General features: G+C 35.3%; 1 protein-coding gene across 2 annotated transcripts; it reads right to left on the bottom strand.

Annotated features, from left to right (window-relative positions):
- Positions 1–5775: 5775 nt before the first annotated feature.
- On the bottom strand, positions 5776–10301 carry LOC104096325 (uncharacterized protein C24B11.05). Of its 2 annotated transcripts, none has more exons than XM_009602683.4 (9): positions 10218–10288; positions 10074–10125; positions 8498–8576; positions 8297–8362; positions 8112–8209; positions 7768–7896; positions 6724–6984; positions 6505–6570; positions 5776–6068 (listed from the first exon to the last, which is right to left on the bottom strand). In XM_009602683.4, exons 3-9 carry the CDS (start codon positions 8547–8549, stop codon positions 5907–5909), a joined length of 834 nt encoding a protein of 277 aa, XP_009600978.1. In that variant the 5' UTR covers positions 8550–8576; positions 10074–10125; positions 10218–10288; the 3' UTR covers positions 5776–5906. The 2 variants fall into 2 exon arrangements, with proteins under 2 accessions (XP_009600978.1, XP_070043548.1); XM_070187447.1 differs by lacking the exon at positions 5776–6068 and adding an exon at positions 6350–6399 and having other exon boundaries at positions 6468–6570; positions 10218–10301.
- Positions 10302–11520: the final 1219 nt, after the last annotated feature.

The following is an 11520-nucleotide window of genomic DNA, read 5'->3' as shown; positions in this document are numbered from 1 at the left end:
AGTGGGACAAATTTTCATGATATTTGCCATGACATAATATCCACTATAACAAACTTTGTGGATCATGACATTTGCCATGACATAATATCCACTATTAGGCCAAGATTTTTTTACTATAAATAGAAGAGTTTCTCCCCATTTGTAAACACACCAATTCAAGAGCTTTTCACTCTTGTCTTTCTTTCTCCTCTTTTATTTCATTATAGAGTATTTTGTAAGAGAGTGAGTGTTGGGAAACACTTGTGTGAACCCTTTCTCTGGAGTGATCTTGTGAGGTTATTCTCTTGGGGTATTTGGGACTAATTAGAGTATTTACTCTAATTTTGTACTTTCTTTTGTACTCTTGTTGGTATAGTCAAATTGCTGCTCCTCGCTTGTGGACGTAGGTCACCTTGACCGAACCACGTTAAATTTATATCTTCTTTAATTGCCGTTATTATCAACTTGTATTGTCTTTGTTATTGTCATTATAATATTATTTTGCTAAATTACGCACTACCCGATTTACCGATTCTAACAAATTAGTATCTGCAAGGCAAGAATGAAAGAGATTCCATAAACCCTGTTAAATGGCATCTTGGCAAGCGTATGCTAAATGTGATATGATGAAATGCTATTCAGTTAATTATGTTCTTATTCGGATTGTGATATGACGCTATTCAGTTAATTATGTTCTTATTCAAATTCGTTTCCATGTTTAGAAACTAATACACTGTTTAAGGCCAACTGACAGTTTACAGGTCAAACACTATGTAATAAGTCATCTCAAGTTCAGTTATTACAGTTCCCCTGGCAATGAAATTAACCATCTACAATTCTCTACCCAATATCTATCCTCGAACTTCTTTTTAATGGTGGTTTTTAAGGCCCGTTAGTGCACACCTCGGCTAATCAACTGAGTATGAGCTCATATTGAGTGTCCTAGCTAGGATTCGAACTTGGGATCTCCAATTTTTGTACTCATATACCTCAACCACTCAGCCATCCTTTGGAAACCTACCAATCCTAGACTTTATGGTAAAATCCAGAACACAGCATGCCTCACTTCTATCCACATCTCCTCTTCTCTACCTGTCTGAACTTAAGGTCCATTTTAAAAAGTTGAGGAGAAATTTCCAAGCTTAGCTATACTTGTGTTTGCAAGGGAAAGTCCAACACAATCCAGACTTAAAGATGACAATTTAATCCATATGTGATGGTTCAACTTTTTGACATGCGTGATTGGACAAAGGCAAACCTGATTCCAGTAGGCAGAAGAACACAGACTATTCATTCTTAAAGACAGCAAAAGAATATAAGGACAAAGTTCTCATTGTTGAAAAACCATTACTTGGTGTGTTCCGAGTACTCTACCAGTACTACTGACATAATCAAACACAAAGGCATAGTGTTTCATATGTTGAAATATCTAGTTGTACAGCTTGTAATTATGGCAGTACCCTTCTAGAAGAAATATTAGTTAGGGAAGTTAGTTATCTGTTAATACTGTAGGAGTGATGTCGGTTAGTGGTTAGATTAGAGTGTGTTTATATATAGACAATTGTACTACTCATTTCTTAGATTTAGAAAGAATGAAATTGTGAAATCTCTCTCTCTCTTCATTTGCTACTCTTTCTCTCTTAGCTGTCATTCTCTTCTTCTTCACCTTCGAGCTTCTAAGTCATCAATGGCTGCCGAAATCCTTATTTTAACATGGTATCAGATCTTCACAACGATCGTTGGCAACAATCTCATAGAAAGTTCAGATCTGTTATCCTTTTTCTCAATTTCGTTAATTTCCCCAATCTCATCTTACTTTTCTCTGTAATCAAAATTCGTACTAAATCTCAGCTAATACCTAGAAATGGTAGTAGATACATCTCAGAGTACAACAAGAACTTCACATGCAAGCTCGCAACAGCTTGATTGTAATGATCCTCTCTATGTGCACCCGTCTGATACACCAGGTGTTGCGCTTGTACCGCAATTGTTGATTGGAACAGAAAATTATTCGGAGTGGAGTAGATCGATGAAGATGTCACTTCTGGTAAAGAAAATAATTCGTTTCATCGACAGATTGTGTGTTTAGAAAACCTATGCAGCTGATAACTTTCGACTGCATCAATGGGAAAGGTGCAACGCCATTGTTTAATCATAGATAATGAGCTCTATAGCACAGGAATTGAGGAAAGAAATTGTTTATTCCTCTAATGCATAAAAAGTGTGGGAAGCCTTCAAGGAGCATCTTAACAAGGTAAATGCAACAAAAGTCTATCGTATGAACAAAAAAACTAGTTGCCTAACACAGGAAATTTCTAGTGTATTGATATATATATTACTCGGAGTTGAATGATTTGTGGGCTGAATTCGAGTCAATCAACCATTTCCTGGTTGTGACTTTGTGAGGTCTAGGCTGTTTTTGTTGACTTCCTGCGCCAACAGAAGCTGATGAAGTTTCTAATGGGATTAAATGACACATACGCACCTCAAAGGAGTCAAATTTCAATGATGAATCCAACTCCCACACTTGATCAAGCCTATTCTATGATTATACAGGAAGAGAGCCAAAGGATGACTGGGACTTCAATGTCACAAAGTGGAATTCAGGGGAGTGGACCTATGGAAGGTGCCAACAGTGCTCTAGTTGCAGCTAATGCATCTTACATGAGGCCTATGAGAAATACTAATTTGTATTGTGACCCCTCCAATTCTAAGTTTGACAACAGAAGAAGATTTGAGAACCATTCACATGCAACCCACAATGTGAATATGAATGACAAAAGGGAGATGCATCTTGACAACCTGAGCAATACAATAGCTCCAACAGTTGCAGTATTTACTTCAGAGCAATACCAACAGATTCTCAAATTATTTAGCAAAGAGAATGAACCAACTTAAATGGCAAACATGCCAGGTATATCTAACACCACTCAAGGTGTCTGGATTGTAGACTCTGGAGCCTCTAATCACATGGCCTCATCTTTGAACTTCTTGTTAAATCCCATGGTTGTGCCAGATAATAAACCTAATCGTGTTCAGTTGCTTAATGGAAACAACACTAAAATCACTCACACTGGATCTTGTTCTATACTCCCTACACAAACTCTGCACAATGTGCTTTATGTGCCTGGTTTTAAGTATATTCTTCTCTCTATTTCTAAATACACAAGGAAATTGCAATGCTCAGTTAATTTCTATCCTGATTTTTGCCTGTTTCAAGACCTCTTCAGTGGCATGGTGAAGGGGATTGGTAGACTCAGGGATGGCTTGTGTATACTCAATCCATTCACACATGTGTATCTTGTACTCGGGTGGATCTTTTTTTCTCTTCCAAGTGTATGTCTTCTTCAGTTCAATGTCTTCCTGATGATTTATGGCACCAGAGACTTGGCCATGCTCCCATTTCTGATCTACAAAAAATTTCTGCAATAAAGAGTCATATGTCTAAGTCGCCAAATAATGTCTGTCCTGTCTGTCCATTAGCCAAAGGTATTGTTTACCAAAGTAGTTGTATTCACACCCTACAGCAAAATGGGATGGTGAAAAGAAAACGCAGACACATTCTTGAAATAGGAAGAATATTAAGGTTTCAAACTCATATACCATTAAAGTTCTAAGGTGATTGCATTTTTACAGATACATACATCATTAATCAACTACCCAGTCTAACCTTAAAGGGAAAATCACCTTATGAAATATTTCATGGTCAGCCTCCCAAACTTGACCATATGAGAACTCTTGGTTGCCTTTGTTATGCCACAAAGCCTAACTTTAGTGATAAGTTTACCCCTAAATCTACTCTTACAATTGTTATAGGGTATTCATCTACACAAAAAAGCTATAGATTGTATGACATTGATTCTAGCAAGTTCTTTGTCAGCAGGGATGTTGTTTTTAAAGAACATGTCTTTCCCTTCAAGTATCCTAAACGTCAATTCCTTATAGCTCCATACTTGACTTCCTCACCATCCACATATTTTCTATCCACTGTGTCATCTAGCCCCTCAACTCAACCTACTTCCTCACCTACTAGTCCTTCTGAAATCTCTCATGAATCCTCCTCTTCTAACTACTCTGCTGATCCATCTGTGAACATTCCTCAAAATCCTACTGATCCTGCTATTTCTTCAACATCTGTTCGTGTCAACATCAATCATTCTAGTCCATCTCCACTTAGAAGATCAGGAAAGACTACCAAACCTTATGTTTGGTTGACAGATTATGTCCATTTACCTCTGCCTTCAACTTCCAATTGCACCAACTATCTTATTCCGTATTTTGTATCCTATGCTCATCTACCTCCACATTTTTAGTCTATTCTTGCATCCTTCTCTACTGGTTCTGACCTTCTACCTTTTCTCAAGCCACCAAAGATGATACATGGGTCCAAGTAATGAAACTTGAGATTAAAGCTCTAGAGGACAATCATATTTGGGAAGTGATAGATTTACCTACTGGTAAAGTTCCCATTAGATGTAAATGAATATATAAGATTAAATACAATGCAGATGGCTTTGTGGAAAGATTTAAAGCCTGACTATAGTTGGCAAAAGGTACACTCAGCAGGAAGGACTAGACTTCAATGATACTTTTTCTCCTGTGGCCAAGTACTCTACTGTCAGGGTTGTTGTGGCTACTGCTGCACTAAAATATTGTCCCATCATCCAAATAGATATGCACAATGCCTTCCTCAATGGAGATCTTGATGAAGAGGTCTACATGACCTTACCTCAAGGATTTGGTATCCAGGGGGATTCCAAAGTATGTAGACTACTCAAATCCCTCTATGAGTTGAAACAAGCATCTAGACAGTGAAATCTCAAACTCGCACAAGCTCTTTTAACAACCGGTTTTCAACAAAGCAAACATGACTATTTCTTATTCACCAGACTTGTCAAGATAGTATTTTGTCGAGATCACCTGTATAAAATACTATTGTATACAATAGTATTTTAGCTTCAGTAGAGTTATAAAATGACTCGGATGGGGCATACAAACAAAATAAAAATTTTCTAGTATAGATTATTTTAGTATAGAATAATTATGAATGTGCATTATGTAACAGAAAAGGCAAAACTTTGTAGTATAAGATAATCATTTTAAACTAATATGAAACTTAATATATTTTTTTTAGCGAAACTCATTTGGATTATGGGTCAAATCACATTAAAGGATAAATGGATCTAAAATGGGTATGACCCATATTAGCTTATGTGGCATTTGTTTTGGATTTTTATCATAAAATTTAATGCCATGTCATATTTATAGTAGGGGTTTGAGGCAAAATGGCTTTTAAGTGACAATGATAAAGTTTAGTTTTTTAAGTGATAAAAAATAGTTAAATGACTTTAGTAAAATTAAAAGATAGTTCAATGACCATCAGCAAATTGAGTGGTTAAATGTGACGTCGAAGTCGATACAGGAGACTAAAATATAGGGAATAAAGGAAATATAGAAAAAGAAAAGTTACTAAATAAGCTCGTGTGTGTTATGTTTCAAAACCAATTGTTTTGTGAAGAAAAAAAAAAGACGACAATAATTTTTCTTTGTATTAAAAGTCTAAAGTTCGTCAAAAAATGTTATTCCAGGTTATTATCGTCTCCATTCAAAAGGTGGAAAGTTGTATATTTTATAGTTAAAATGTTGGGGGAGTTAAACTCGAAAGTTATTCATGTGCAACGGCCAACGATTTTACTTTTCTCTTAGTCTAAAGATTATGATCCTTTATACGTTAATTTGTAATTTGATTGTTTCACATCGTATTGAAATACTCACTAAAAAGAGCTGCAAATAATGTTTGTAAGAAACTCAAACTCGTTGTAGATTAGAGTAACTGTTTATACAGTTCTATATATCACACTGGATATATAATGGCTTATTTAATTTCACGCAAATATATCTTTCTAGAAATTCATACATGGAGTACGTTATGCTTGTACAACAGTTAATTCTGCGGCATTGGATTGGATAACTTGAACCTGATCTGGATATTCTCCATCTTCTTCCCATATATGAGGAATGGCTTCTTTTATGTTGTGTATGCTCCTCAATGCGTGATCTGCTCCTGGCACTAAAGTTGAGGTTCCCACCTGCACCAAAATAATTGTAATCATGCTAAGAAATAGATGGAATATTTTTAATTTAATTTTTTGTTATTACATCTGAAAGTAGGGGATTCTATATCTAACGGGGTTTGAACTCTCCACCTTAATTGTGGAAGGCAGGAAGCTCACCTGAGCTATCCCGCTAACATATATAAGTTCAATTGGCCCGTGATTGTTTTTTCTTTTGAAATTAGTTATTTCTGAATTCTCTTATTCCATTTTCGAATGAAAAAAATAGCATACAATTCTATATTTAAAAATAATTAACTTTAAACTACTCATTATATTCTTAATGGCATATTGCTAGCTTTTATACCTACAACAAGCTTAGTTGTAAAATAATACGTCATTTTGCGCCTTACTTAATATTCAATGGAAAAACACAATGATCAACGGAAATAAAAAGGAAGTGGGAGCTTACAATAACGGTATGCAGTCCAGCTTGTTTGCCACTTGCTATGTTCCGAGCGCTGTCATCGAAAAAAATCTAAAAGGAGGAAAGAAGAAATTTAAGTTTACGTTCAATCGCAATCATACATCTGTGACGAAATCAGAAATTTCGCTAGTTAAGGATGTACCGTATATATTGACCTATATACACAATATAGTTAAGTTATAACTAGAGAGATGAGTAGATTACAGTTTTCATTGGATCAACATTTGCAATCCTAATAGCAGCCTCCATTGCTTCCAGCGAAGGCTTACATAAAATACGAGGTTTAACAACTTCACCCTGGCTTTTTTCTGGTGTTGTCATTGGAACTTCATCCTCATAATTATGATCAGTATCTTCTTGAGGAGGATTCAGAGTTTCGAAGCATATAATACCTTCAAAACAATCTGCCAACCCCATCTTACTGAGGACTCGAATAGCATGCGCTTTATCCCCGTTTGTGAAAATCTGTATCCACCAAATCAATTCACAAATTACAATCACCTTTATAAATATAGATCCTAGTATAGCTAGTAGTACACAAACTCAAGAATTTCATCAAAAATATTCAAGATTTAATATAATGTATAAATAAAAAGGTAGTAATATGTGTGACCTATAAACATAGTATTTCCTTCGTTTCGATTTGTTTGTCCTAGTTTGACTTGATACAAAATTTAATAAAGAGAGCAAGATTTTTGAAACTTGTGATATTAAATATGTCATACCATTTGTGTGACTATAAAAAAATTGAAACTTGTGATCTTAAACGAGTCATAACATTTATGTGACTATAAATGCTTCTCGTTAAGGAAAAATATATAAATGTGTCAATCTTGTTGAAATGGAGCAATAAGAGAAAACAGTGCCTATCTTTTTAGAACGGAGGAGTATACAACAACAACAACCCAGTATAATCTCACTAGTGGGGTCTGGGGAGGTTAGTGTGTACACAGACATTACCCCTACCCTGGGGTAGAGAGGCTGTTTCCGATAGAAACTCGGCTTCTTCCCTCCAAGAACTCCCCACCTTACTCTTGGGGTGACTCGAACTCACAACCTCTTGGTTGGAAGTGGAGGGTGCTTACCACTAGAGCAACCCACTCTTGTTGAACGGAGGAGTATACAAGAGTATACAGTTTCTGGCAAATGGTGTTCAAGCTCCGTCGTTAATAGGTAGTAGGTAAATTAAAGCATCAAAACTGTTGGTTGATCAGGGGATAGAATTATTGCGAAGGATTAATTACTTACTATTTTGCGCTGTGGCATGGAAAGGAGGAGGTTCCTCAGAAGTGGATCAGGTTTTAGCACTTCATCGTACGGCAATCTTCCATGCACAAAACCATGAAATTTATCGTTGTCAAATTCGTATCCTAGCTCCTGTAAATACCATGTGGTATGTTTGGAAGTTAGTACATATTTGATTATAACTAGGTGAAAAGAATCATAAGTTAGATGGTTAATAATTCAAAATACTTAAAAGTGTTTAAAAAATTGCAGTCATCGGAAAAATTTAATCATTTTACTTCCTAAATATTAATAGTTTCATATAAAATAGGACAGAGAGAGTAATATATACATAGTATATAACTAACCTTTAAGCCTGCCATTGTTGTCCCGTACTCCCTATATAGTTCCAAGCACATCTTTGGCACTTCGGTTTCTTCAATATCCAGGAAATGCAACATAAACTCTAGAATGAAATGTTAATGTATTAGCCAACAATTACTACATATACTGGTTTTATTGACTTATTTGCACATGACAAAGTAAACTATACCTTCTATATTTTTGCGACAAGCTAAGTTGAGACCTGAGCTCAGCGGATACAAAGTGTCATCCATATCTGGGGAAAATATATACATTTTAAAGAAGAAAAATATCTTTAGCGATAATGTATTTTGTATAATAAATGAATAAATGAAATCTACAGGTGTTTGACAGTCTACTAATTAGTCGAGTTACAGTAGTCATGGCATACCAAACAGCAGGCATTCGTACTTAAGACTGTTGGACCTTGTAATGGATTCCATTTTCAATAGTAGCTAGCTCGCTGTTACCTGCAAAAATATTTTCAAATGTCAGTGTGCTCACATATTGGATTAACTGAAATCGTAGAAGTCTCTTAATTAAGAAACAAACTTACACTTTGGTTGAAACCTTTTCCTAGTTGGAATAGGCTTTCACAGGTAATTTGATAAAGAAACATTAGTTAAAAGAAACACAGAGAATAATAACATATTACTCCTATTTGGCAATGCATTATTGTGAATCCAGAAAGTGATGGTACGTAGGTAAAAAACAAGAGTTTGAGGAAGCAGTTTCTATCACTAAGGAATGTCAAAGAAAACCTTCACTAGAATCATTACCGGAAAATATACTTGCTGAGCTAAAAAAGAACAAAGGATAATAGTTTAGTTTTTTTTTTTTGGTTTCTCGGTATTCTTTTTTGGGTCTCGATTAATTCGGATTCTTGTTGCTTAAGGTCCATTAAAGGGAAAAGTGCTCCCTACCAACTCAAAATCTCTAATTAAACATGGAGGGATCCTATCGATCTCACCATAACGCTGGGTGACTGAAATTTTAGTTTCCACTATAAGTATACATCTAGTCCACTTAAAATAACTAATTAAATACTCCTAAGAAATCGTAGAACCTACTATGTGCGCATAAATTTTTAAATAATTTTTTATAGGTTCACCTTTTTAAAAAATTTTATAAACCAAGTGAATATTTTCTATAGATTCTTCAAGCAAAATTAAGGAAAAAAAGAGAAACAAAATATGTTCGATAATACAACTATACAAAGTGGAGAGATCAAAATATATTACCCTACACTCTTGCCATAAGTATAATACACTAGTAGCAAATCAGGTAAAAGCAAACTCCATTACTAAATTAAAGTCCATGTAAACGAACAGTAAACATCTCATGTTAATTGTTGCTATGCTGGAAATTAAGTTAAGGGACTAAGAATCAGAGACGACCAAAGGCATATTAACCAGCAGGCTTAAATAACTCTCAACGCACACATAGGAGTACCGGATAAAACATTTGGAGTTCCAGCGAAGATAGGACAGCGGCCTTAATTTATATCATATTCTTTCCTTTTTAGTCTGGAACAGTGACGTGACGAAGTCATGCTGCCTTAATTTATATGTTATCCTTTTCTTTTTAGTCTGTTCAAGGAGAGTCAAGATTATATATATATATATAGTATAGTTATGTTTTCCAACGAAGAGTGTTCAACTAACTACCCTTTGTCCAGTTGTAGCTTCACCCTTACGGTTTGCATGACCTATTGCAACGGCTTACATCGTCTTCTGAAACATATTATAGCCTATTGCAACGGTTTCAAGAAATGTCACCTTTCTATATCTTAAAATATGTCAACTTTAAACTTTATGCTAGCTTTTATAGTCATAAATGTCTTAAAAGTTACAAAAGTAGTAGTATATTTTTTCAAAAGTCCGTACTCAATCAAATGAAAGGGAGGAGTGTTTGCCACAGAAAAAGCTAGCTAAAACTCAAGCAGTACTGTGCTTTAATTTAATTACCTGGCAGATGAAAATCTTGAAGGAAAGAACCAAGCTCGACAGCTTCCAGCACCTACAGGATACAAATAACGTGTGATTCAAGAATATGAATTGAAGCTAATTTATAGAACCTCTACTTTGTGAAGATGGCCCTGGGTACCTAACCTTTGTATGTAGGAATAGGAATTGGAATATTAGGTAAACGCCCACTGTTGTGCCACTCGAACTTCTTTTGAGCCCTTTTTTCCCCACTCCAACAAAGAGACCACTAAGGGGGCACTAATTGCCAATTTGTCATACGTAAATAAAGAAGAGAGCAATATTGAAAGAATCGTATACATGAATGAGTTTTAATTTATATAGAATATTTGAAAGGGACTCGGAGAGCATTTGTGCTCTGCCATGATCCTGTTTTATACCGAATTTCTTGCACTGTTGCTTCGTTATTCGTCTTCTCCTTGTGTATGGTATTATGCTTGTAAAATTAGTATCGGCAGCTAATTTTATTCTCTTTACTCTAAGCTAATAGCTAAGCTAAAAAAGTTGGTTTTGTTTGGAAATTAAGAGTTGGGATGTTCTTTTTTTTTTAAATCATCCGGTATTAACCTACTAGTTTGACTATCCCGCTTAAAGAAGTAAATCGCCCCCTATCAATATGTTCTTCATTCTGAAACCTCAAATTAAGAATATATATATATATATATATATATATATATATATCACAATCATATCACCACCCCTGAGCAGGTAAGAGGGCATTTCTCCGTCGGTCCTAACGCTGTACTTTAGCATTAAATTAGTATATACTTTTGACCATACGCGTGCTGAAGAATAATTGTAATTGATGGATATATCATTTTGCAGATCACAAGTACATATTCCTTATTCTCGGCGAGGGTGAATATATAATGGCAGTCCTGAGCACATGGAATAAATTAAATGCTCATATTCCCTTCCAAACGTATATTGCGTTATTAAAGTCAGCAAATAGTAGGGCACTATGCTATGGTAAATAATTAGAGACGCCCGTTATTTAAACCAAACCAAGAAATTAAACCATAGCAATTAAAAAATATGTGAAAATATATCACTTAACCATGTTTATATGATAAATGTATATTGGGTCGACGTAAACACTGGCTACAAGAAATTTAGAAATTATCTTGCCAATGTGTGGAGTGTGGACTATTCCATTGAGAAATTGCACCTTTCACATTTTCGGCAATTACGATGCCCATCCCTTCCAGATTGAGATTCACAAGGAGAATGTTCGTAATGCAACTAATGAATGAGCAAACCTTGGAATTAAAGAAATAACCCCCCCCCCCCCCCAACACACACACACACCCCAAACAACATTTCTACCACATGTATTTTTTTTTCTCATTATACATAGGGGTAGGGGTAGGGAAAATAGGGGAGGATTACAAGGTAGGAAAATCGAACTCCCAGGGGAAAGCTAATGTAG

This window comes from Nicotiana tomentosiformis, chromosome 1, assembly GCF_000390325.3.
Source record: "Nicotiana tomentosiformis chromosome 1, ASM39032v3, whole genome shotgun sequence".
Lineage (NCBI taxonomy): Eukaryota > Viridiplantae > Streptophyta > Magnoliopsida > Solanales > Solanaceae > Nicotiana > Nicotiana tomentosiformis.
The sequence above is the reverse complement of the archived record's forward strand: the minus strand, read 5'-3'. Positions and strand labels throughout refer to the sequence as shown.